Source organism: Myotis yumanensis, unplaced genomic scaffold (genome assembly GCF_028538775.1).
Source record: "Myotis yumanensis isolate MYYU_CA2020_CCGP unplaced genomic scaffold, mMyoYum1.0.hap1 SCAF_3, whole genome shotgun sequence".
Taxonomy (NCBI): Eukaryota; Metazoa; Chordata; class Mammalia; order Chiroptera; family Vespertilionidae; genus Myotis; species Myotis yumanensis.
In genome coordinates, this window is record NW_027223754.1 from 26,745,677 (window position 1) to 26,773,391 (window position 27,715).

Sequence of the window (27,715 nt, forward strand, 5' to 3'; positions counted from 1 at the left end):
CGGCAGCTGCTGCAAACCTCGGAGAGAAAGCTGCCCTCAGGTTCCAACTGATGCCGGGTAATCCCGCTTCTCCCGTTTGAGTCTGGGTCCCTAGAGACTCGCCCGGATCTGGAGCCCAGAGTCTGAGACTCACTCCCGACAGAAAACGACAACCGTGCCCTCAGCCACCAGCCCGCTTTCGCGCGCACCTCGGTACCTTTGTATTTTCCACACTGCGCCGCCTCTGAGCCTCGATTTGCTGTTCTCTTTCCTTCTAGTTGTAGAGTCTCTCTTCAGCCAGCCTTCCTGTGGTTCTGGGTGATGTCCGTTCAGTCTTTTAGTTGTATTTTTGAAATGGTTGTTTGCGGCAGCGGTCTCCGGTGTTTACCTACGCCGCCATCTTGGTCGACCTCTATTCAGGGACTATTCTAAGTTATGACAGTATTTTACTGCTATTTATATGACCCTTGAAAAAGATGGATTTTTTTTAAGCCCAAAGGTATTTCTTCTTTGTCGTACCCCCCCTCTGGTGATACAAAACAAATTTTTACTAACTTGCTGCCTGTGCTAATTTTTGGTGTTCTAGTTCTAAGTTTAATAACTGTCAACATTGTTTTATTGGTTTCTGATTCAGGAATTTTTTCTAATAATGTATTTATTTTGCTCTAGCACCATTCTTTTTAGATTTTAGTAGCCATGCTCTTACAGGAAATTTTAGTTGTTTATTTAGTTTAACTCAAGAATTAAAATAGAGAATTTTCTACATTTTGTGTTTTTTGTTTTTTGTTTTTTAATATATTTTATTGATTTTTACAGAGAGGAAGGGAGAAGGATAGAGAGTTAGAAACATCGTTGAGAGAGAAACATCGATCAGCTGCCTCCTGCACACTTCCTACTGCAGTGATGGCGAACCTATGACACGCGTGTCAGAGTGACACGCGAACTCATTTTATTGTTTGATTTTTCTTTGTTAAATGGCATTTAAATATATAAAATAAATATCAAAAATATAAGTCTTTGTTTTACTATGGTTGCAAATATCAAAAAATTTCTATATGTGACACAGCACCAGAGTTAAGTTAGGGTTTTTCAAAATGCTGACACGCCAAGCTCAAAAGGTTTGCCATCACTGCCCTACTGGGTATATGCCCGCAACCAAGGTACATGCCCTTGACCAGAATCGAAACTGGGACCCTTGAGTCCGCAGGCCAACTCTATATCCACTGAGCCAAACCAGTTAGGGCTACATTTTGTTTTTTGTATATTACTGAAATATCTAACAGATTTTTGTCAAAGATTAGAAGATTAGTATAAATAATAAGATTAAAGACATACTAAATAAGCAGATGCTTTGATTTTAAAAGGTGGATGAAAAGTTATTTAATGTAGTTGATTGAATTCAGATAATAGCTTATATATTTACTAGAGGCTCTGTGCACAAATTTGTGCATAGGTGGGGTCCGGCTGGCCCTCCCCGATTGGGCTGATCGTCCCCAACTGGCAGGGGGGTGGGGACATGGGAGGGTGGCTAGCTGGCCCCGCCCCCGATCAGTGGGGGAGGGGGGGCGATTGGGGGCTGGGCCGGCTGGGGGGTTGGGGCTACAGGCGGTTGACTGGCCGGCCCCTGGTCGAACTCCTGGTCGAGGGGACAATTTGCATATTAGCCTTTTATTATATAGGATTCTGTAAGGAGATTATTCAACTCTTGGGATTATCTTTAATACATAAGTAAGGGTCCTTTGAAGTGTGTAGCTATTAATGACTTGGCTAATCATATTTATTGGAGGGAAAGATTAGGAAAAGACAAGGATGTTACTATATGCATAGTCCTGTGGAAAAGAAGACAATTATATTTATCGAGCTTCTCACACAGATCAAGTGTTCTGTTTAAAGTCTAGTTTCAGGTTTCCCCTGAAATTATGTATAAATGGTGAAAACTTTGAAGAGGATTTTAACATCTCACTTATCTGGAGGTCATTCTCTGCTCTCTGGAACACAGTTGAGAGCTAAGAATTGAATTAAATGGAGTTTTGAATTATTACATATTACCTGGTAATATGTAACTGCACATTTATGACATTAACATAAGGCTTACTAAAGTGACTGCCATTTACCACATGATCAACATCAGATAAGACATTCAGGCAAATGTTCCCCCATCTACAGAGTGAGCGTACAAAACCTGATAGTCGTGAGGAGTGTGTGATGTTGTGTATGTGTATTTGCTCTATAATCCATAAAGCACTATACAAAAAATCAGGGCTTTGGCCCAACCGGTGTGGCTCAATGGTTGAGCATCGACCTATGAACCTGGAGGTCATAGCTCGATTCCCGGTCAGGGCACATGCCCAAGTTGTGGGCTCGATCCCCAGTGTGGGGTGTGTGGGAGGCAGCCAATCAGTAATTCTCTGTCATAATTGATGTTTCTATGTCGCTCTCCCTCTCCCTTCCTCTCTGAAATAAATAAAAATATTTTTTAAAAAAACAAAAGTATCAGGGCTTTAAGATGGTTTCTTCATTTAGAAGTAAGGAACAATTGGTCAGAACATGGAAATAACTATCTGACTTCTCAAATTGGAACAAATAAGTGGTGGTAAATTTGAAGAAGCAAAGATTAGTAGTAGAAAAAACACTAATAATAATATTTACTGAGCGTCTCCTTTCTGCTTGGTACTCTACTAGACACTAACAGAACAAAAAATTACTTTTTACAGATTAGGAAACTCAGACTCGTAAGTATTACATGACTCACCCAAGATGTTGGGCTTGTGAGAGGCTAGGCAAGGACAGAAAACCCTCTCTCTTCCACATTCAAACTTAGTGCTCTTCTGTTAAACTGTGCTGTAAATGTTGGACCAAAAAGATAAGTTTTCAGGATCAACTCCCGATATAGCACACTTCATTCCTCAGCATAGTCTCATTGCTCTGCACCCAGTAATCATACATACTTGTATTTGGACTTCTAAGACTTCTACATTATATTTTTACGTTTCAAAAATCGTACATTAATGTAGTTCTCATCATCATTTTATCATTTAGCATCTTACGGTGTTCGCGGGGAAGGGCCTTGACGTGGCAACACCGCTTCTTAACTAACGCTTCCCCTCTCACACCTTACTAACAACTTCCTAACCGCCCTATTCTGTCATTGTCTTCACGCCCAGTAGGCTGTCATTAAGTTTTCCTTCCCCATTATCAGTGCCACTGCTTCTTCTCTTCCATGTTCACAGTCTTTTATTTTGAGGGTTGTTTTAGTCATTCTAGTTATGCCATTTTCTGCAGTAGCCTTGGAATTCTGTGTTTGGTACGTTGGAACAGAATATCTAAAAACACTCCCTTGCATTTCAACACTCAGCGGGTGCTCCTCATTAACAAAACAAAAAATTAAACTTGGACGAAAGGCTTGGTTTTGTTTGTTTTTAACTGAATAGTACTTTAAGTTACGATATAGTCCTGTTGTTGGCCTAAGAACAATGCCTGTGATTTAAGTGTGTTGTGTATATTTGTGTTTAACCACACATTTGATTGGGTATACGGTGTTCTGAGGACAGTACTTCCTTAAAAACATGTTTTTGATTAAAATCTTTGGCATTCAGAAACAGAATGTCAGAATGTCATACTTTAATAGTACATTAGTACTATCAAAATACTCTTTTCTTTTTAACAAGTTACCTGTAAAGCAAAGGATTACAGTCTGGTATTCCAAAGACATGCATCTCTTGGCAAAGGGACAGAACAATTTAAGAATTTCACAGTAAGACTCCTTCAGATAACACTTGGAGTGGTGAGACAAGTTTTTGTGTTTGTTTTTATATGTGTGGCAGGATGTTGCTAAAATTTCCTAATTATTTTGCCCTTCTAAATGTTTGTTATCCTATACTAGAGGCCTGGTGCATGGGTGGGGTCCCTTGGGGTGGCCTGTGGGGATTGGGCAAAACCCACAGTCCAATGCTGCCTGCAGCTCCTACCTGCCGCTCCCGCTCATCCCAGCCCCACTACGCCTGCTGTGGGCTCACGTCCAATCAGTCCCGATTGGAAGAGGCTTGTGCGCCGCCAGCACAACAGCAGCACTCGCCAGCCATGAGCCCTGCATCTGGTACCCTCCTGAGGGGAGTGGCCTGCGGAATTGGGCTGAAACTGGCTCTCCAACATCCTTCGAGGGGTCCTGGATTGCAAGAGGGTGCAGGCCAGGCCAAGTGACCCCACCAATGCACGATCGGGCCAGGGAGGGACTGTGGGAGGGCTCCAGAGCATGTCCAGCCCCGTCTCACCCAGTCCCAATCGGCCAGACTCCAGCAGCAAGCTAACCTACTGGTCAGAGCATCTTCCCCCTGGTGGTCACTGCATATCATAGCGAGCAGTTGAGCAGCCTTAGCATATCATTAGCATATTACACTTTGGTTGGTTGAACAGTTGACTGGTCACTGGATGACTGGACACTTAGCATATTAGGCTTTTATTATATAGGATAATACAAGGCTAATATGCAAATCGACCAAACAACTGGTCGCTATGACGCACACTGACCACCAGGGGGCAGACGCTCAACGCAGGAGCTGCCCCCTGGGGGACAGTACACTCCCACAGGAAGAGCACCGCTCAGCCAGAAGCCCTGAGCTGGGCTCACGGCTGGCGAGCGCAGTGGCGGTGGCGGAAGCCTCTCCCGCCTCTGCGGTTAAGGATGTCCGACTGCCGGCTTAGGCCCGCTCCCTGTGAGGAACGGGCCTAAGCCGTCAGTCGGACATCCCCTAAGGGCTCCCAAACTGTGAGAGGGCACGAATTTTGTGCACTGGGGCTCTAGTTAAAACATATTTACCATTTTTATTGGAATCTAGCTGGCCTATTAATTTTTTTTATATTTAATGTCACTATTGTCATCCAGTGTTGGGTTTGAAAATAATAAAAACTACTTCCAGGGCTTTTTAAGAAGGCAAGCCATTGTTTTCCCCCAATTTTGTCACTACTGAGCTAAGAGATCCTTCTCTTTTTCAGCAATGTTAAGGGGAAGATTGATGAAGTTGGTGCTTGAGCTTGTTAGAGATGTGAATCATTATTTTTAAAAGCTCAGGGTTATTTAGTATTTGTTTACCTGTGGTATCAGTTTCTATGTTAAATTCATCTTAATTCTTTCTCCTAAGCAGCTTTCAGGTCCATTAAGATTTTTCTTTCCTATAGTAGAAAATATTAATGTTGGAATTACAGTTCAGTGCTTTTATGTCACATAAGAATAAAGCACAGACTTCAAAGGTTTTTTTTAACATGTAGCAAAGAATAAAGTGAAAGTAAGATAATTTTTAGATTTTAAGAACAGTAATATGTATTTTTTTCCACCCCGGCTTTAGGGTTTACCATTTCATTGCTTTACATTCCTAGCATCCTGCATTCCTGTGACCATTAGCTGTAGCCTCAGCTTTATAAGGAATGGTTGGGGATGGGTTTGGGTGACATATTAAGGAAAGATAAATACTGTGATCTGCAGCCTTTACATATGGCACGTATGTGCAGTCATATGAGGAATGCCTAGGAAGAATCGGAACACTGGCAACTCCTTATAAGAATTTGTGGTTAGCCTTTGCTCCCTTGACTCTCTTTAACTTGAACAGTGACATTCCAGATTGTTCTTATTTTCAGAGTACATCCAGGCCATTATGATGATGGAAGAATCTGTTCAACATGTTGTCATGACAGCCATTCAAGAGGTACGTTGGAGCTTTGTGCTTACAGCTTGTGAGAAAATAAAGGAGTAAACATGAGTTTAAGTAATACAAGTAGAAATTTAAAAAGAGAGATTCTTCTCATTTAAAAAATTTTTTTCTTTACACTTAAAATATAACTTATTTTTATTAAAGGAAGTCATATTCATTTAAATTTCTCATTTTTATTTAAATCTCACAGTGTAACTTGATCAAGTTCACACAGGAAGTAGATGCATAGTTAGAACTCAGATCTAAGCAGTTTGAATCCAGAGCTCATACCTGGGACCACTCTGCTGTAATGCCTCAAGATTGTTTATTTCAGCATTGTTTCTTAGTACCAAAAATTAGAAGCAGAAAAAACTAACTGCCCAGCATTAGGGGAATGGATAAATAAATTATGGTACAATGATATATTGTAGACATTAAACCATATTTTTGAAAAATACATGGTGACGTAGGTGAAGGCTTATAATATTTAGGGAAACAGCACAATGAACAGCATAATGCCATTTCTGTTAAACATTAAAGTTAAGATGAATGAAAACAAATGTGCAGAAATGTTAATCATTGCCACGTGGTGGAATGCTCTATACTCTTTCTTACATTTTCCAATTTTTCTATAATAACAGGCATTATGTCTAAAATCAGTAGTATTTTAAAAAGTAAAATCTGTGACCAACTTTTTTTAAGTTTTATGACTCTATCCCAAGGAATTATTTAGAAATTCAGACCAAGATTGGGCACAACAGTCACTGAATTTCCCCCATGTTTCCGTTATTTTATATAAACGGAAATGTAGGGAGAAAAAGGTCTATCCATTGGTGAGCAAGTGATTAAAATATAATAGTTCCATTCCATGGAATATTATGTAGCTGATAAAAACTTGTGAAAAAACAACACACAAAACAGGGTATCTTATGACAAAGGGAAAACATTTAAACTGTCAGGTGAACAAAGCAACATATAAAATTTGTATGTATAATTAGATTTTAAGAATAGATTATATGTTTACTATGTGCATATTCCTTTTATTCATTTAGCACATACTTGTTGAGTACCTAATATGTACTACGAGGTGTGGTAGGCAGTATGGATACAACTATGAAAAAGATAGACATGGTCTCTTGACTCACAAAGTGTAAGCCTCATGGAAGAAATGGCTAAACAAGCAATTCAGATGCATTTAAGGCATTCAAAATGAAAAGTGCCCATTATGGGGAAAAATATAGGAGTACCTCAAGGGAGTATCTAACTCTGGTTGGGGACATTAGGGAAGGCTTTTCAGAGAAAGTGGCATCTAGACCAAGCACAGAAGGATGAAATAAGGTAAGGAAAGGGCAAAAATTGTACTTAAGTCCAGGAGACAAGAGAAAACAAGTCCTGTATAGCATGCTGGAGGTATTAAAAGAATACCTGTAGCAAACATTGTAAGGTACAAATAAGAGGTGAAACAAGAGACAAGATCATTAGGATATTGAGCAGCTTTGTTAAAAGAGTCGGAATTTTGGGAAACAATGAATAGATTTTAAGGAGAAAATACATTGAAGTCTGTATCTGAGAAAATTCGTGCAATGAGAAGAATGGATTGGAGAAAAACAAGTTAGAAAAAGGTAGAGGAGTAAGAGACTTTAGCTAAATAATTATACAGTGAAGAATGATGGGAGGTGAACTAGGTTATAGCAGTTAGCGTGGACAGAGTTGAAAATTATCAGAGCTTGCATCAATCGGCTTAGTGACTGATGGATTTAGGAGGAGGACAGTAGGTAGCTGGATAAAATTACAGGATTGAAGAGCTTTTGTAAGATGGTAGACTTTTTATTTTAAGGCACATTTTCATTGTGGTAAAATATATATAACATAAAATTTGCCATTATTGACATTTAGTACATTTCATGATGTTATGGAAACATTACCACTATTTAGTTCCAGAACTTTTTCATCACCACAGAAGGAAGCCCTGTACATATTAAATAGGCAGTCCTCATTTCCTCTTCTCTGCAGCCCCTGCAACCAGTAATCTGCTTTCTGTCACTGAATTTCCCTATTTTGGATATTTAATTTAAATGGAGTCATTGGATGTGTGCCCTTTTGTGCCCAGCTTGTTTCATTTAACATATTTTCAAGGTTGTATGGTAGCATGTATCAATTTTTTTATGGCTGAATAGTATTCCATTGTCTAGATAAAACCACATTTTGTTTATCCATTCATTCATTTGATGGATATTTGGCTTTTTCCCACCTTTTGGATATTGTGATGTCCACATTTACTCGTGTGTTCTTTAAAATATGTTTTTATTGCTTTTAGAGAGAGAAAGACAGAGGGAGAGAGAAACATCAGTTAGCTGCCTCCTGCACACCCCTACTGGGGATCTAGTCCACAACCCAGGCATGTGCCCTGACCTGGAATCCAACCAGTGACCTTGTGGTGCATGGAATGATGTTCAATCCGCTAAGCCACATCTGTTAGGCTGCCCACATTTATTCTTTAAAAATATTTAGTGTTGCCTTTTTTTTTTTAATACTATGTCACTTTCCTGTATTTCTTCACATTTATTATATGCCTTCTTTTATTATTGATTTCGGGGAGGAAGGGAAAGAGAGAGAGAAAGAGCGAGAGAGAGAGAGAAATATCAATGATGAGAGAGAATCATTGATCGGCTGCCTCCTGTATGCCCCCGACTGGGGATCGAGCCCACAACCCGGGCCCTTGACCAGAATCGAACCCAGGACCTGTCAGTCCACAGGCCGACACTATCCACTGAGCCAAATCAGCCAGGGCTAGTATTGCCATTTTTTACTGAAAAACTCATGTTTTTAAATACTTGGCCACATTTTTAACTTAAAAACTTATCTTTTTAGTGATAAGAATAAAACTGGGCCTACAGAGAAAATAAGTATCAGAATTTAGACCTGTAATTTTAAATGAAGGCATTATCTTGGAATGAAAACAAAGTTCCCGACTGAAAAGTTTTAATGTATAAGAAAATACTCCTTTTACATTTTCATTTTCATTTTAATTTGTATAATTCTATAGTGGCTGGGTGTTCATGTTTGTTGTGTAAGTATATTATATAGAATGTCTTTTTTGCCTCATAGTTAAAATCATTTAAATCCTAATTTCAGCTAATGAGTAAAGAATCTCCTGTCTCTGCTGGAAATGATGCCTATGTTGACCTTGATCGCCAGGTATCTAATTTTGCACTGTTTTGATCCATGCAAAGATTGAAAAGGATAAATTTTAAATATTAATGAAAAGGATGATTCAGTTGAAATTGCTTTTGTAATACATCGGTATAATTCTTTGTGTTTTACCAAAAATTTAAGAATTTAAGCCACTTATGGATACCACACATGTTGTTATTGCATAACTCACTTTAAAATAAATTAACTTCTTTAATTTCTTGTAATTTGTGTTTTTTAGTCCTGATTTTTCTTTTTCTATTAGTGATGTGTTTCTGTATACTACATTTAACACAATAGATGCTTTTCTGGAAAATTGTATGCATTTTCCATTGATATAAATAATCTTATGGTTTATTTTATATAATAAAAGCGTAATATGCTAAGTGTCCAACCAATCAGTCAGTCAACTGTTCTGTCTACCACTCAACCAGTCGCTATGACATGCACTGACCACCAGGGGGCAGATGCTCCAACTGGTAGGTTAGCTTGCTGCTGGGGTCCGGTTGATCTGGACTGGGTGAGATGGCCCCGATTGCCGGCCAGGCCAAGGGACCCCACCCGTGCACAAATTTGTGCACCAGGCCTCTAGTTCATGATAAAAAGATAGTTTACATTTTATTTCACATTATTCTTCAATTGAAGATGTCTCCTCTAACCTTCATACTTAAAATGCACTGAGAAACTTAGTCCTTCATTTTTAAAGGAACTCTGTAGGATGTTTTTATGGTTTTAATGGAAGAGTTAATTTGTAATTTTAATTATTGCATTTTAATAAAAGGCAATTAGTTACATTGCCACTTTCTATGTTTCAGCTATTCTGGGACATCTGTCCCAAAGCTTGAAGAGAAGCTTTTGTGGTCTTTTTCTTCTTTCATTTCTTCTCCATAGTTTCTAAATGTTTGGCAGGAAAATCTTAGGGCATGCTATAATTTTAACCCAAGTTGTAATTTGTCCTTCCCTTACTTTGTAGTGTGTTTGGTTTTAAAGTTGTTACTCTGAATGAATTTTTTTGTATTTATATTACACAGAGGTTTGGTCATATGAAACGAGAAGCTAATATAATTTTATTTTAATCCATTTTTTCTTTTTAAAAATTAAGTGATTATTTAGTTATAATTGATTAATTGTTCATACTTTGCTAACTTAGAGTTTATATAATGGGCACACTCAGGAATGTTTGGTTTATGTTGAGGATCAGAATAATAGAAGTCTTTTAAAACTGATACACAAATTAACATAAAGTTTTAATATGACTAAATAACTTGTATTGAAATACACTAGTCCTATATAGTTTAACAATTGAAACCCTTGACCTCTAGCACATATATGTTTTACTAAGGTAAAATTTCTGTTATTTAAGTCAACATTACTAAGAACCAAGTAGGCCAGAAAGAAGATGTGTAGGAAAATTTAATATGCAGAAAGAACCAAATTCAAAGTACAGAAAAGACAGATTTAGGACCAAGAGATATTCAAAGTGAGAAGTGCCTTCTTTTGATTCTTGCACAGAGGGTTCTTGATTTCTCCCTGCCCCTCATAAAGAAAAGGGGGATAATGTTTAATTCATTATTATACAAATGTAATTATTAATTGTTGCCACTTCATATTGAAATGCTTATTGTATCTCTTCGTTTCCAACCAGTTGAAGAAAACTACAGAGGAACTAAATGAAGCTTTGTCAGCCAAGGAAGAAATTGCTCAAAGATGCCATGAGTTAGATATGCAGGTACGAGTTCTGTTCTGTGTACCACCTGTTTGAAATGTACCACTGTAAATACCACAAAATGTACTGTGTCCTACCATAAGTACAGTTTGTCTACAATGCAACCCTAATGAAAGAAAAATAAAGGAAAACACGTTTCTGGTTAAAGATAGACTGAGCAAATACATTATTAATTTCCTTTCCTGAATATTTAACCCTCGGCTTGGTTATAGTAGCACGACACACTACTAGTTTTCACCAATCTCTGAAAACCTGAAGGCAGTTGGAAAAGTCCTGACCGGCTGAAAGGAGTAAAGAATGTAGTGGCCAACAAGGGAAGGGCAGTCTACTGAAGCAGAACCCCAGGGAGAGCACAGATACAAGGGACGGCTGAGCGAGGCTGCAACTAGAGGTTTTATGTAGAAGAGTTAAGCCCCATCAACCCTGTCACCCATTGCATATAGAATGACCTATACTATAGCCAGCTTCCCAGTCAGAGCCATCTTTTCCACAGAATTTAAACAGAAGCATAGGGAGGTTAGATTATTAGTATTGCAGAGTGAGGTCCTTTTCATTTTGTTTTGTTTTTCCTGGGTTCTTTAATTTACATAAAGGTCATTTTCTTGTAGATGAAGCCCTAAAGTGAAGCCCTAAAATGATCCCATATAGCTACCAGTTACCCATGCTGTTGACTAATTCTAAATGTGAGGGAAATCTGCATACCAAAAGATAAAAGGATCAAGATAAACCGGAAACTGGCCATAGAGGAAGTGGTGACTGTTGCAGAGATTTTTCTCTTTAAATCTAATACTGCCAGTAAAATTAGTGATACTTCCTCTGTAAAATAAGGACAAGATGCTGTTTCAAAAAAGGAAAACTTAGAGATCAAGAAACACTTTAGTAAACTTAAAATAGATTTGTCAAAATAAAAATTCAGTAGAATAGTTAAAAGATAAAGTTGAAATCTCTCACAATTAAAGAAAATAAGAAATAAAATTATTTTTCTGGGATTACCTCAAAATGAGGGAGGTGAGGAGAGTTGTGTCAAGGTATAGATTAAACCAGCGGTTCTCAACCTGCGGGTCGAGACCCCTTTGGGGGTCAAACGACCCTTTCACAGGGGTCGCCTAAGACCATCGGAAAACACGTATATAATTACATATTGTTTTTGTAATTAATCACTATGCTTTAATTATGTTCAATTTGTAACAATGAAATTGGGGGTCACCACAATATGAGGAACTGTATTAAAGGGTCCCGGCATTGGAAGCTTGAGAACCTCTGGATTAAACATAATTGACCACGTTTTGATATTTGTTAAACCTGGATAATGGGTACACAGGGATGATAACATTTACACTAGCAGCATTTTACTTTGAAAAGCATAAGAGTTGGTATTGCTTTGATGCATATAAGATGCTGTGTAATCAAAGCACACAGGTTATATAGTAAATAATATTTAGTCATAATTTAATGTTATTTTTTAAAATAAATCTTTATTGTTCAGATTATTACAGTTCCTCTTCCCCCCACCCCCCATAGCTCCCTTCCACCCGGTTCCCACCAAACCCCATGCCCTTACCCCCACACTGTCCTCATCCATAGGTGTACGATTTTTGTCCAGTCTCTCCCCTCACTCCCTACACCCCCTTCCTCCCGAGAATTGTCAGTCCACTCCATTTCTATGCCCCTGATTCTATTATATTCAGCAGTTTATTCTGTTCATCAGATCTTTTTATTCACTTGATTTTTAGATTTACTTGTTGATAGATATGTATTTGTTGTCACTTTGTTCATAATTTTTATCTTTACCTTTTTCTTTTTCTTCCCCTTCTTAAAGAATACCCTTCAGCATTTCATATAATACTGGTTTGGTGGTGATGAACTCTTTTAGCTTTTTCTTATCTGTGAAGCTCTTTATCTGACCTTCAGTTCTAAATGATAGCTTTGCTGGGTAAAGTAATCTTGGTTGTAGGTTCTTGCTATTCATCACCTTGAATATTTCTTGCCACTCCCTTCTGGCCTGCATAGTTTCTGTTGAGAAATCAGCCGACAGTCTTATGGGTACACCCTTGTAGGTAACTAACTGTTTTTCTCTTGCTCCTTTTAAGATTCTCTTTGTCTTTTGCCTTTGGCATTTTAATTATGTGTCTTGGTGTGGTCCTCTTTGGATTCCTCTTGTTTGGGGTTCTTTGTGCTTCCTGGACTTGTAAGTCTATTTTTTTCACCAGGTAGGGGAAGTTTTCTGTCATTATTTCTTCAAATAGGTTTTCAATATCTTGCTCTCTCTCTTCTTCTGGCACCCCCATAATTCGGATGTTGGAATGCTTGAAGTTGTCCCAGAGGCTCCTTACACTATCTTCATATTTTTGGATTCTTTTTGCTTTTTGCTTTTCCGGTTGGGTGTTTTTTGCTCCTTCGTATTTCAAATCTTTGACTTGATTCTTGGGATCCTCTAGTCTGCTGTTGGATCTCTGTATATTATTCTTTATTTGGTCCTTTTTCATATCCTTGAAGGTATCACTAAATTTATCAGCGGTTTCTAGAAAATTCTTGAAAAACCTTATAACCGTGGTTTTGAACTCTATATCCAGTAGTTTGCTTTCCTCCATTTCTTTTGTGTGTGGCATGTTTCTTTGTCTCCGCATTTTGGCTGCTTCCCTGTGTTGATAGAGTGGCTTTGTGTGCTAGGTGTCCTATAGGGTCCAGTGGCTCAGCCTCCCTAATTACCTGAGGTGACACTCTTGGTGCACCCTTTTGTGGGCTCTGTGCACAGTCTTGTTGTAGTTAAGTCTTGATTGCTGTTGGTATCACAGGCCAGTTGGCTGTGAGGACCAGCTGTGTCTACAATGGGAGAACTGCTGTGCTGGAGACACCCTTATGGAACAGGACTTGCTTCAGTGGGGCTTTGGTGTTCCCTGAGTCTGCCTCTTGAGTGTGTCGCTTATGGATGTGAAGAGTTGTACTCTGGTATGGTCTCACTCTGCCCACTGGGTACACTGGCTCTTGGATCTCCAAGGAGGTGCAAAGTCAGCCACTGCCTGAGCCATCCAGCAGGAGCTACAGAGAGATCTGCAGATTTCTCCTATGTTTGGGGTTTGGAGATGACCAGATGAGGCTGTTGTCTAGGCCTTCTTTTGGAAGCTTTGGTGCTCTTTGACCCAGTGGCAGTTTGTTAGGCTTTAAATTGAAAAAGAACAGGCCATTCATATGCAAAAGCCTCTGCTCACAGCTTGGGTGGGGTTATAAATTGGGTGGGGCGGAGTCTCAGGGAATCATCAGCATGGAGCCATGGTTGCCAGTCTGCTCTGCCTCTGAGACGTCCAGGGTCTGTGTCCAGCAACCCTGTGCAGGAACAATGCTCACTGCAATCACCTCTGCAAGAAAGCCGCCCTCACGTTCCAGCCCAATGCCAGACAGTCCAGTTTCTCCCCTATGAGTCTGGGTCCCCAGAGTCTCGCCCAGAACTCTGAGCAATTGGAAGCTTGTATCTCCCTCCCAATTGAAAAAGACAACAGCATATCCAGTTGCCAGCCTGTATCCACGCGCACCTCCATACCTCCGCACTTCTGCCCCTCTGCACCTCCTACCAGTTTCAGTGCGCTTTTCTCTTTCCTTCAGTCAGCCTTCCCGTGGTTCTGGATGATACCCGTTTTGTCTTTTAGTTGTAGTTTTGATGTGGTTGTGCCAGGCAACAAGTACAAGTGTGTACCTATGCCGCCATCTTGGTTCCTTTCCAATGTAAATGTTATTAATTCTTCTTCAGATTTCAGAACTATACATAAATGCTAAGAGTTATAATAAAAGTAGAGTTAATTAATTTTACAAGCATAATATAAATATTATCTTTGAACAATAAAAAATTAAAGTTATACATTGGGATTGGCAAACTACAGCTTGCCATCTGTTTTTATAAAGTTTTATTGTAGCACAGCCACACACTCATTGATGTTATTGTCTGTGGCCGCTTTCATGCTACAATGACAGAGTTGAGTACTTGCCATAGAGACTTATGTCTCTCAAAGCCTAAAATAGGCACTATTTCATTTTTCACAAAAATGTTTACCAATCCCTGGTGTTATTGTAACTCCAGTTTTTTCCCTTGACTCCACCTGCTTGCATGCACTGGCCCAGAGAAATGCATGAGCAGGAGTTTGCAGTATAGAAAGCAAAATAATTTAATACTGAATTGACCAATATGGAGACTTATGCTCTAAAAATCTGACGCCCCAATGGCATGTAGATTGCAGATTATACATATAGGACAAAATCACAAGACACCGTGACTTAGAGATTTCAGGGTCATGCTGGGAACTGATTGGTCAAATTTGAGGTAAAGGTAATAAATTATTTCTTCAGGTTTTGAGGACAGTGCTGAAGTCTTTTCCAGATCCCTGTTCGGTCTCGTGGGAGAGTGGCCAGGCGGTCATTCCACCTTAATGCTCAGGAGCTGAAACATAACTTAGGTCAAGATATTATCTTCATCCTGCCAGAAGTCCAGACTATGACCATTCGTCAGGTCCGGCTACTGTCTTCTGCTGCCTCAGGGTTTGCTGTTATTGGGGGAAAGGCTAGGTCTCTGAGGGGTATATATAGAAAGGGATATGATTTTGAGAGCTAGGATTTAAAACTAAATTTAATCAAAGTCATAAGGACCCTTGGTTTCACTGGTATAAACAGATTTCAAAGTGAATGGCAAGGTTTAGAGAGGTTATGAGGAGAAAAAAAGGATAGCCCTATAACACACTTAGCTCTGCAGAAAACAGTAGAACATAGTCATGGTATAACCTCTAATGTAAGCTTTCTGGCTTTTCAACATTTAAAATTGTTTTGTAGAGAAGTGTTATTATGAAAGTAAAGGTATAGAGATTGAGAATGAAAATAGTGCAAGAGTGATGAGGGAAGGGGAGGGCCACTAATGTTCTTGTCTTTCCAAGAAGGGAGTCAAGAACCACTTCTGTGGGGCAGTAGTCATTCCATGGCTGGCTCCTTCTTGTCATTCAATCTCAGCTCAAACCACCTGATTTATTTGTCATAAAATATTTATTGGGCACTTAGATGTGCCAAGTACTAAATTAGGCCTCCTTGAGAAGTCCTTCCGTGGTCAGCCGGTCTAAAATAATCATCCAGACTCTCATATTATTCTTACTTTAACCCTCTGCATAGCACTTGTCACTCTCAGTTTTGCACGTATTTATTGGTTTACTTAATATGTTTTTGTTTATAAATTTAATGTGATTTATTTTGAATATATAACTGTTTGGTGGAATAAGAACTTTCTGTGCTTTAATCATCACGGTAGGTCTTGCACCAATAAAATTGCAACAGTGTCTAGTATGTAGTAGGCACACAGTGAATACTTGAGTGAGTGAGTGGTGAGTAATTGAGTGAAATGAGTCAGTGAGTAGTTGTTGAAAATTGCCGCAGTGACCAATGAAGGGAGTGAGTATAGTGATATAACTATCTTTGTGGAAAGGAGAGGTGGCAGAAGTTGCTGTAATTTAACTTGTCAGAGGAAGAGTCACTAGATAATGTCTTAGGTTGATAAATCAAGAAATAGTGTTTTATAACATATTATTAAGAGATGTAAAGTAACTACTGAAAGCAATAGAATTTAAAACAGTTAAAACTAGTTGTCTCTTGCCCAGCTGACGTGGCTTGGTGGTTGAATGTTGACCCATGAGCCAGGAGGTCACGGTTGGATTCCGGTCAAAGCACATGCCTGATTGCAGGCTTTATCCCCAGTGGGGGGCGTGCCCATTGATGATTCTCTCTCATCATTGATGTTTTTGTCTCTCTCCCTCTCCCTTTCTCTCTCTGAAATCAATAAAAATTATTTTTAAAATTTCTTTAAAAACTAGTTGTCTCTTAGAAGTGGAAAATGTCAATAGGAAACTAGCTTTTCATTTTAAGCTCCTTTGCCTTGTTTGATATTTTGCTTAAATCATGTTTCTGTATTATTTTTAATTAGTCTCCTTTTTCTGTGTTTGTGAAAAGGATTTCTGCCAAATATATTGAGTTAAAATACTTTAGCAACCTTTACTAGTCTGATAAGTCTAGCATTAAAGTTTTAGCCTTTATAAACTGACCACATACCAGGTTATAAAGCAGTTCTTTTTAAAAATATATATATATATTTATTGATTTCAGAGAGGAAGGGAGAGGGAGAGAGAGGTAGAAACATCAATGATGAGAGAGGATCATTGATTGGCTGCCTCCTACATGCTACCTACTGGGGATCAAGCCCACAACACAGGCATATGCCCTTCCTGGGAATTGAACTGTGACCTCCTGGTTCATAGGAGGTCAGTGCTCAACCACTGAGCCACACCAGCCAGGCTATAAAACAGTTCTTAATAAAATTTCAAAAACTGTGTCTTTAGATCATGCTCTGTGATAAAGATGCAATTAAAGTTAGAAATTAGTAGCAAAGAAATGAATTTTTAAAATTTAAGATTTTAAGCCATAAACATTTATTTAAGAAAGAAGAATGAAAGAGCAGAAATGAATGAAAAAGACCAATGGCATAGAATAGAGCCATACTCTGTTCTGAGAAAAGACTTACGCAACCCTGGCAGTGTGGCTTATTTGGTTGGAGTATCATCCCAAACACCAAAAGGTGGTGGTTAAATTCCTGGTCACTGTACAAACCCAGGTTGTGGGTTCAATCTCCAGTCAGGGCACACGTGGGAGGCAACCAGTCAATGTCTCTCTCTCTCTCTCTCTCTCTCTCTCTCATGCTCTCTCATTTCCTTTCCCTCTCCTCCCCCTTCCTCTCTCTAAAATCAATAAAAAAATAAAATAAGTTTTAAAAAGACTGATTTATGGAAAGCTGATAAATTATAGAGCTGGCATTTCAGATTCATTCATTTATTCAATAGACTTTTACTGAGCACCTACTATGTACCATCCACTGCTCAAGTTACTGTAGATACAATGAGGGGCAGGGGGGGCGGGGCGCAGGTATAGAAAAACAGATAAAATATTCCTGCCCCCAGGTGTTTACATTCTAGTAAGGAAGACAGACAATAAATAGAGAATATAGTTTTAAGTGATGATAAGTATTCTAGAGAAAAATAAAGCAGAGAAGGTATAATAGGGAATCCAGATAGGAAGAGTTTAGTAGTTTTAAATTGAGTAGTCAATACAGGTGCACCAGAGAAGGTGACATGGTAGTAAAATCCTAAAGAGGTTATGAGAGCAAGCCTCCCAGATTTTCAGGGAAGAGCATTATAGGCTGAGCACAGGCCTGAGGTAGGAGCATGGTGGTACATTCAGGAACAGCAGGACAGTGAGGGTGGCAGGAGTGGAAGGGAGTGTGGAAATCAGTCTGGAGAGGCCTTATAAGCTTTTGGAAAGACTTTGACTTTGAGTAATGGGAAGTCATTGGAGGCTTTTGCACAAAGTAGTCCTGTGATCTGTTTGTTTTAATGAAGTGTGCTTGTTTTGCTGTGTGGAGATTAGAATAGGGAAAACAGGGCCAAATCAAGGAGACTAATTGAGTGGTCATTGCAGTAATCCAGGCAAAAAATTATGTTGGCTTAGGTCATCAGAATTTAGGGCTAGTGGTCCAAATGTGTTTGACGGTAGAGCCAATGATATTTGCTGGCAGGTTGGATGTGGTGGAAAGATGTTAAGGCTTATGACTAAGCAATTGGAAGGATAGAGTTACCGTTTACTGAGGTGGGAAAGGCTGTGGAAGGACTGGGCGGGGGGTAATTAAGAGTTCAGCTTGGACAGTTTAAATTAGAGATGCCTATTAGACATCCAAGTGGACATGATATCCAGGTCAGGGTTTTAGGCTAGAAATAGAAATGTGTGAGTTGTCAGTGAATAGATGGTATTTACAGCCATGAAACTGGAAGCCATCACTGTGTTCAGAAAAGAAAAGCTGTAGGATACTCTAATGGCAGGGCAATTAAGACAAAGAAGAAAGAGAAGGTAGACCAGTGAGTTGGTACAGAAACCAGGAATAAGGTGTCCTGGAAGCCAAGTAAAGAAAATACTTTAACGAGGAGGATGTGATCGGTTGTGTCAAGTGTTCTTAGTAGAGCACTGTGACCTGGAAGTCAGTGGGTGAGCAGATTGGGTGGAAAAATAGGGGCAATATCCAACCAGAACGAGTTCAGAAGGCAATGGGGGATGGAGAGGGAGAATTAGAAATGGCAGGCAACTTTTGTTTTTACAGCTTTATTGAGAGATAATCTATATATATAAAAACCTAAGTGAACATTACGACCGAATGGCCAGTAATTATGACGCGCACTGACCACCATGGGGCAGACGCTCAGCACAGGAGCTGCCCCCTGGTGGTCAGTGTACTCCCACAGCCAACCTCCTGCGGTCCCTCCCCCGTGACCTGCTGGCCAACCTCCCACGGTCCCTCCCCCTAGCCTGCCCACCCCCATCGGCCCTGATAGAGACTGGGCCAGATGGCCCCTATAGCCGGCCAGGCTGAGAGACCCCCTGCCCCCCCCCCCCCCGCCCACCTGTGCACAAATTTGTGCACCGGGCCTCAACATATAACAAACTACTCACATTTAAAATGTATAAGTTTGATAGATGTTAACATATGTATGAACATGTGAAATCACTGCAATCAATATAATGAACCCATCACCCTCCAAGTTTCTCGTGACTCTTTGTAATCCCCCTCCAGTCCCAAACTGCTTTCTGTCCCTATAAATTAGCTTGTATCTTCTAGAATTGTATATAAAAGAAATCATACAGTGCGTACTGTTGTGTGGTGTGTTTTTTTGGTCAGACTTCTTTCATTATTTTGAGATTTACTCATGTTGTCAGTATTAATAGTTAATTTTTTGTAATTAAGATAGTATTCAGTTGTATGGATATACCACAATTTACCCATGCATTCACTTGCTGATGAATGTTTGCGCTGTTTCCAGTTATTCTTTATTACACATGAAGATGCTATAAACATTTTTGTAAGTCTTTGTGTGGACATGTGGTTCTGTTTCTCAAGTAAATACCTAGGGATAGAACAGCTGGGTCATGTGGTAGTTGCATATTTAATTTTTTAGGAAAATGAAAAACTTTTATATGCTCACCCAGAAGAGTAGGCTTCCATTTGTGCATTCTGGTACAGCCAGTCTTTTTAATTTTAGCCATTGTAGTCAGAGTGTATTGGTGTAACATTGTGGTTTTAATTTTCATTTCCTAATGACTAATCATAAATATCTTTTTGTGTGCTTAATTGCCCTCTATATATCTTTGCTTAACTGTCTTTTCAGATATAAAATAATGAATTCTTGCTTACTCTTAATATATTACTCTACTTGTGCAATATTCCAAAAATAATGTTGAATGGTTTAAGTGGAGGTGATTGTACTTTTTATTTATTTTATTATTTTTTATCGTACTTTTTAAAAAACAGGCTTTAACTTATCATGGTAATTCACAGGTGATTATGGCAATGCCGGTGTCATTGGAAGAAATAACTGCTGTCTTCCTTTATTCTAACAGGTTGCAGCATTGCAAGAGGAGAAAAGCAGCCTGTTGGCAGAGAATCAGGTGTTAATGGAAAGACTTAATCAATCTGACTCTATAGAAGATCCTAACAGTCCAGCAGGAAGAAGGCATCTGCAGCTCCAAACTCAATTAGAACAGCTCCAAGAAGAAACATTCAGGTAAAAGACCACTCACTAAAGTCTGACTTTTAAAAATTTGGTAACTATCTCTTCAAGTTAAGAATATAGTATTAGGACTTCTGGGTAGCTGCAGACCAAGGACGCTGTGTAATAAACAACTTTCCAAAAATCTTCCCGCATAACCTGAATTAGCTTTACATCAAGGAACAATTCTACCAAAGCTACACTTCAGTATTACTTGAAGACAGAATGCCCCAGCTGAAATATCACTGTGAGTGAAAGAAAGAAAACAAACACCAGCCCCATCCCACACACCTGTCCTACCCCCATTCTGCCAGGCAAGAAAGACAAACTGAGGCAAGTAAAGGCAGACTGTGGAAGAAATTGGAGGAAGACAGAGGAACACTAGTGAAGGGGCCTATGGGTGAGTTGGAATAATCACTAAAAAGATTAAATTCACTCAAAATCTGAAATCATTTTTAAAACAAAAATGGAGATTAGACCACAAACTGCAGGGAACAAATTTCAAAGTAAGTGCATCTTCTTCTGTTGATAGAGAGGTAGATTTTCAGAGAGAGAGGAAGGGAGAGAAAGAAACATTGATGTGAGAGCGGAATATCAATTTGCTGCCTCCTGCACACCCCCCATCAGGGATTGAACCTGCAACCCTGGCATGTGCCCAGACCAGGAATCGAACCAGCAACCTTTTGGTGCACTGGACAGTGCTCAACAAACTGAGCCACACTGGCCAGGGCAGTGCATCTCCTGAATGGGCCTGATGCCATAAAAAGATACTGGAACTGAATTTAAAGAGATTGGTACCCTTTTGAGTACTCAGTTTAAAGAGACACGATACAAATGCCAAGTACATGATTTCTAGAGACAGATTTACTTAAAGAACAAACTGATTTAAAGGGACAGTCTTCTAAACACTCCTGGGAAAGAAAAAGGTCGAAAGGAATAAGGAAGGGACCAAAAGCACTTGGATAGTGAAAGAGAAAAGAAGAAAAGGAAAAACTTGGTGTCCTGCAACACAGAACAGAACCACAAAATTGAAGGGCTTAGCAGTATGATAAAAATATTATAATTTATTATAAATATGTTATGACCTGTTTCTTACCTAGAGGTAGATTTCCAGTGTTAAAATAGTAAGAGACATTAAATATCAGTTATATTTTTACTTTATCAACTAACTTAGTATGATAACCTATCCTTTATTATTCCTCAATGAAATGTTTCTGGATTTTTATTTTCTTTTTGCCTTAGCAGGAAAAAATTAAAACCTTTAGTCAGAAACTGTAGAAACAATCCATCTCCTATGGTTTACATCAGCAGTTCAGTGTGGTCTGAGGACCCTGCAGGCTCACTGAGATCCTCTCAGAGTCTTAGAGCGCTCTCTTTCCCAGCTACACCTCTGGGGAAAGCTGCATTTCCTCCGTATGCTTCAGCCTGAAAACCGAAACAACAGATGAATGCAGAAACAGCTATGACAACCTAGCTCTTTCATTAAACCGGACTATTTCATTCACTGAAGTGTAAAACATTGCCACTTTTACCACTGAACTATCTTGTCTGTATTAACATAATGGGTTTATTATATATCGATAGATAAAACTTATGTACACAAAAGTTCTTTTGAATCTCAGTAATTTTAACACTATGAAGGGATTCTGAGACCAAAAACTTTGAGAATCCTTCATTTGCATCTTGACTTTCTAAGAATTGGTGGACAGTAAAATCTAAATATGATTTTTATCTTTTTGTTTCTAAATTGTGGCTAGTTTTTTAAAATTATAGTTGATATACAATATTATATTAGTTTCAGGTGTACAACATAGCGGTTCAACATTTATATCCCTTACAAAGTGATCATCACAGTAAGTCTAGTAACCCATGTGTTACTGTACATAGTAAATATAATATTACTGACTATTCCCTATACTGTAGCTTACATCCCTATGCCTTATTTTATAACTGGAAATTGGTAATTCTTAATCCTCTTCACCTTTTCAGTCCATTCCCCTACCTCACTGTTTCATTAGTTTGTTTTCTTTATGAGTTTGTTTCTATTTTGTTCTGTTCCTTTGTTTGCTTCCTTTTAAAGATTTCATAAATAGATGAAATCAAATAGTGCTTGCCTTCTCTCTCCAGCATAATTCACTTAACATAATACTCTAGGTCCATTTATGTCCCAAATGGCAAGATTTCATTCCCTTTTATGGCTAAGTACTATTCCGTTGTATATGTATACACCACATCTTCTTTATCTATTCATCTTTCAAAAGATACTTTAGTTGCTTCCCTACTTGGTTGTTGTAAACAATGGTGCAGCGAACATAGGGGTGCATATATCATTTCAAATTATTGTTTTTGTTTTCTTTGGATAAATACCTAGGAGTGGAATTGCTGAGTAATATGGTAATTCTATTTTTAATTTTTTGAGGAACCTCCACACTTCTTCATAGTGGCTTCACTAGTTTACAATCCCATCAGCAGTACATGAGGATTCATTTTTCTCCACACTTGTTCTGTGGTTTTGGTATTTTTTTGGACAATAGCCATTCTGACAGTGTGAGGTGATATCTCATTGTGGTTTTGATTTGCATTTCCCTGATAATTAGTGATGTTGAGCATATTTTCATGTATCTATTGGCCATCTGTATATCTTTAGAGAAGTGTCCATTCAGGTTCTCTGCCCATCTTTTAATTGGATTGTTTGTTTTTTTTGTTTGGTTTTTATGTTGGGTTAAAATGATTTATTTGTATATTTTGGTTATAAACCCCTTACCAACTATACTAGGTGTACCGGTTAATAATAGCAGATTTTGTAACCAAAGGGAACACGATAATTTCAAGAGAAACATCAAAAGTGCTTTATTCAAAGTAATGTCTATCGCTAGCTACACATTTCCCCCATCTTTAGGTAATTTGTGGGTACCGTCCCAATACAACTTTTCTTGTTTTGAGGCAAACCATTCAAAGAGACCCAATTTTCCACTTCTTCATACGTTTTGAAGTGCTGCTCAGAAAGTGCGTGTGCCATCGATCGGAACAAGTGGTAATCTGAAGGAGCAAGGTCTGGTGAATACAGCGGGTGGGTTAATACTTCCCAGGCAAGATCTTTTAACGTGTCTTTAACTGGTTTTGAAGTGTGTGATGGTGTGTTATCATGAAGCAAAATTACTTTGCCGTGTCTTCTGGCCCATTCTGGTCATTTCACTATCAAAGCGTGGTTCAAATTGATTATTTGTTGTCAGTAGCAATCAGTATTAATGGTTTCACCTGATTTTAGAAGCTCATAATACACCACACCTTCCTGATCCCACTAAATCAGTGGTTCTCAACCTTGGCTGCACATTAGAATCACCTGGGAATCTTTTTAAAATCCTGATTTCTGGGCCTCATCCTCCGGAAATTCTGTTTCTTTGTTATAGGGTAGGGCCACAACATTAGTAACAAAGAAACAGAATTTCCGGAGGATGAGGCCCAGAAATCAGGATTTTAAAAAGATTCCCAGGTGATTCTAATGTGCAGCCAAGGTTGAGAACCACTGCACTAAATGCAGAGCATTGTCTTCTTTCCAAAGCGATTTGGCCTTGCAGTGGATGTTGATGGTTGACCTGGATCAACCCATGATTTTGTGCATTTGGAATTCTCAAAATAAATCCACTTTTCATCGCCAGTCACAATTCGGTGCAAAAAAAGACTTTCTTTCATGCCGTTGAAGCAACATTTTACTGATGACTTTTCGGTTTTCCATTTGTCTTTCGTTCAGTTGATGTGGCACCCATTTTCCTTCCTTTAAAATCTTTCCCATTGCTTGTAAATGATCGGAAATTGTTTGCTGAACAACGTTTTATCTTTCTGCAAGTTGTTTTTGAGTTTGACACACATCTTAATCCAATAATGCTTGTAATTGTTGGTCTTCAAACTTTTTCGTTTGACCTGGACGTTCTTTGTCTTTCACATCAAAATCAGCACTATTAAAGCGTTTAAACCAGCGTTCACAAGTATCTTGAGATGGAGCATGTTCACCATAAGCTTCCCGAAGTATACGGTAACTTTTTCTTCAAAATAAAGTAATGAATTAAAACTTCCTGCAAATGCTCTTTTTTTGGCATGAAATTCAACATTTTTAAGCGTAAAAATGTCTATGTTAACACCTTCAGCAAATTTGACATATGAAGTTTTGGAAGCTTGCTGTCAATACAAGGAAATAGCATACATATCAAATTGCATATATATCAACATATGTGTAACTCTATTGAAAAAAATCCGCATTATTAACTGGTACACCTAGTATAATTTACAAATACCTTCTTCCATTCACTAGGTTACCTTTTCATCTGTGGATAGTTTTCTTCACTGTGTAAAAACTTTTTAGTTTATCTAGTCTCACTTGTTTATTTTTGCTTTTGTTACCTGGGCCAAGGAAACATATCCAAAAAATATTGCTAAGACCAATGTCAAATAGTTTACTGCATGTTTTCTTCTAGGAGTTTTATGGTTTTAGGTCTTCCAGTTAAATCTTTATCCATTTTTAGATTTTTTTTTTAATATAGTGTGAGAAAGTGGTCTAGTTTCATTTTTTGCATGTATCTGTTTTCCCAACAAAATTTATTAAAGAGAATGTCTTCTCCCCATTGTGTATTCTTGCCTTCTTTGTCATAGATTAATTGACCATATAAGCGTGGATTTATTTCTGGATTTTCTATTCTGTTTCTATTCTGTTTCTATTCTGTTTTTTGTGCAATTACCATACTGTTACTATAACTTTGTAGGATAGTTTGAAATCAGGGAGTGTGGTACCTCCAATTTTTTTCTCTCTCAACATTTCTTTGACTATTCAGTCTTTTGTGGTTCCATATAAATTTTAGGGTTGTTTGTTTCAGTTCTGAGAAAAATGACATTGGTATTTTTGTAGGGATTGCATTGAATTTGTAGATTGCTCTGGGTAGTATGGACATTGTCACAGTAATAATTCTTCTGATCCATGAGCACTGTTTATCCTTCCATTTATTTGTGTCTTTAATTTCTTTCATCAGTTTTCATCTTGCAGTTTTCACAGTACAGGTTTTTTACAACCTTGATTAAATTTATTCCTAGGTATTTTTTGATGCAATTGTAAATGGGATTGTTTCATTTTGTTTTGTTTTCTCTTCCAGATAGTTTGTTATTGGTGCATAGAAATGCAACAGATTTCTGAATATTAACTTCTTCGTATCCTGCAACTTTACTGAATTCATTTATTAGTTCTAATAGTTTTTTGGTTAGGGTTTTCTATATATAGTATGTCATCTGCAAATAGTGCCAATTTTACTTCTTTCTTTCCAATTTGTATTGCTTTCTTTCTTTCTTTCTTTCTTTATTTATTTTGTCTGCTTGCTGTGTCTAGGACTCTAATACTCCATTAAATAAGAGTGGTGAGAGTGGGCATCTTTGTCTTGTTCCTGATCTTAGAGAAGAAGCTTTTTGTTTTTTGTTGTTGAGTATGATGTTAGCTGTGGGTTTGTCATATATGACCTTTATTATGTGGAGGTATGTTCTTTTTCTACCCTCTTTATTGAGTTTTTATTATAATTGGATGTTGAATTTCATCAAATGCTTTTCCTGCATCTATCGATCATATGATTTTCACTCCTTCATTGTGTTTATGTGGTATATCACCTGGGTTGGTTTGTGGATATTGAACCATACTTGCACCCCTGCAATAAATCCCACTTGGTCATGCTATATGATCTTTTTTATGTATTGCTGAATTTCTTTTGCTAATATTTTCTTTAAGATTTTTGCATTTGTATTCTTCAGGGATATTGGCCTGTAGTGTGTGTGTGTGTGTGTGTGTGTGTGTGTGATTTGAGTATCAATGTAGTGATAGCCTTGTAGAATGAGTTAAGGAGCTTTCCCTCTTTTTCAATCAATTTTTTGAAATAGTTAAGAAGGATAAGTATTGATTCTTCTTTGAATGCTTAGTGAATTCACCTGTGAGGTTGTCTGACCCTGGTCTTCTGTTTGTTGGGAGTTTTTTGATTACTGATTCAATTTCATTTCTAGTATAATTGCTCTGTTTGGGTTTTCTGTTTCTGATTTAGTATTAGAAGATTATATGCATCTAGAAATTTATCCATTTCTTCTATGTTGTCAAATTCGTTGGTATATAATTGTTCATAGTATCCTCTTATAAATCTTTGTATTCCTGTGGTATTGGTTGTCACTTCTCTTTCATTTATATGATTTTATTTATTTGAACCCTCTCTTTCTTAATAAGGCTGGTTAAAGGTTTATCAATTTTGTTTATCTTTTCAAAGAACCAACTCTTAGTTTCATTGATCTTTTCTATAGTTTAAGTCTTTTTTATATGTTCCTGCTCTGTTCTTTATTATTTCTTTTCTTCTACTCACATTGGACTGTTCTTTTTCTAGTTCTTTTAAGTGTAAGGTTAGATTGTTTATTTGACATTTTTCTTGTTTTTTTGAGGTAGGCCTGTGTCATTATGACTTTTTCTCTTAGAAATGCTTTTGCTGTGTGGCCCAAAGATTTTGTATTGTTGTGTTTCCATTTTCATTTTTCTCAAGATATTTTTTTTTCTCCTTGATTTTGTTCATTAACCCATTGAATGTTTAGTGGCATGTTGTTTAGCCTCCACGTGATTGTGTTTTTTTCCAGTTTTCCTCTTGTAATTGATTTCTAGTTTCATATCATTGTAATCAAAGAAGATGCTTGTTATGTTTCAGTTTTGTTAAATTTGCTGAGACTAGTTTTGTGGCCTAATACATGGTCTATCTTGGAAATGGTCCATGTGCACCCGGAAAAAAAAAAATGTATTTTGCTGTTTATTAAGTCTTTCTGGTTCAAGGTTTCATTTAAGGCCACTGTTTCCTTGTTGATTTTCTATCTGGCTGATCTACCCACTGATGTAAGTGATATGTTAAAGTCCGCTATTATGATTGTAGTACTACCAATTTCTCCCTTTATGTCCATTAATACAGTAGGTCCTCGGTTACGTCAGAGATCTGTTCCTGTGGCGCGATGTAACGAGATTTTCGCCGTTAAGTCGGAACCCACCTACATAAGTACCTACATCACTCACATGGAGCACATACACAGCAATAATGAAGTGAAACAGTAAAAAAATCTAAAAGAATGATAACAATTCCTGACCTTTACTTGTGGTAAATAAATAATAAAAAACATATGTGCATACGTCGAAATGATGGAAACTTTTTTTAAAATAAATAAATGGGAGATGGTGACATAACCACAAAACGACGTATGTCGAGTCCTACGTAGCCCGAGGACTCCTGTAATTGCTTTATATATTTAGACACTCCTACATTGGTTGCATTGGTGTTTAGAAGTTATATCCTCTTGTTGGATTGGTCCCTTTATCATTATGCAATGCCTTTTGTCTGTTGTTACAGTCTTTGTTTTAAAGTCTACTTTATTTGATATAAGTATTGCTATGCCAGCTTTCTTTTTGTTTCCATTTACATGGAATATCTTTTCCATCCCTTCACTTGCAGTCTCTGTGTCTTTCAATCTTAAGT

The 27,715-nt window shown here is 38.0% G+C and overlaps 1 protein-coding gene across 1 annotated transcript in view; it reads left to right on the forward strand.

Annotated features, from left to right (window-relative positions):
- Nucleotides 1–27,715, forward strand: part of HOOK3 (hook microtubule tethering protein 3) — a 101,744-nt gene that overhangs the window by 17,449 nt on the left and 56,580 nt on the right. The window contains exons 6-9 of the mRNA XM_070408497.1: nucleotides 5,611–5,678; nucleotides 8,799–8,861; nucleotides 10,501–10,584; nucleotides 20,044–20,207. Of these exons, the coding sequence (XP_070264598.1) occupies nucleotides 5,611–5,678; nucleotides 8,799–8,861; nucleotides 10,501–10,584; nucleotides 20,044–20,207 (379 nt within the window). The remainder of the gene's footprint in view (nucleotides 1–5,610; nucleotides 5,679–8,798; nucleotides 8,862–10,500; nucleotides 10,585–20,043; nucleotides 20,208–27,715) is intronic.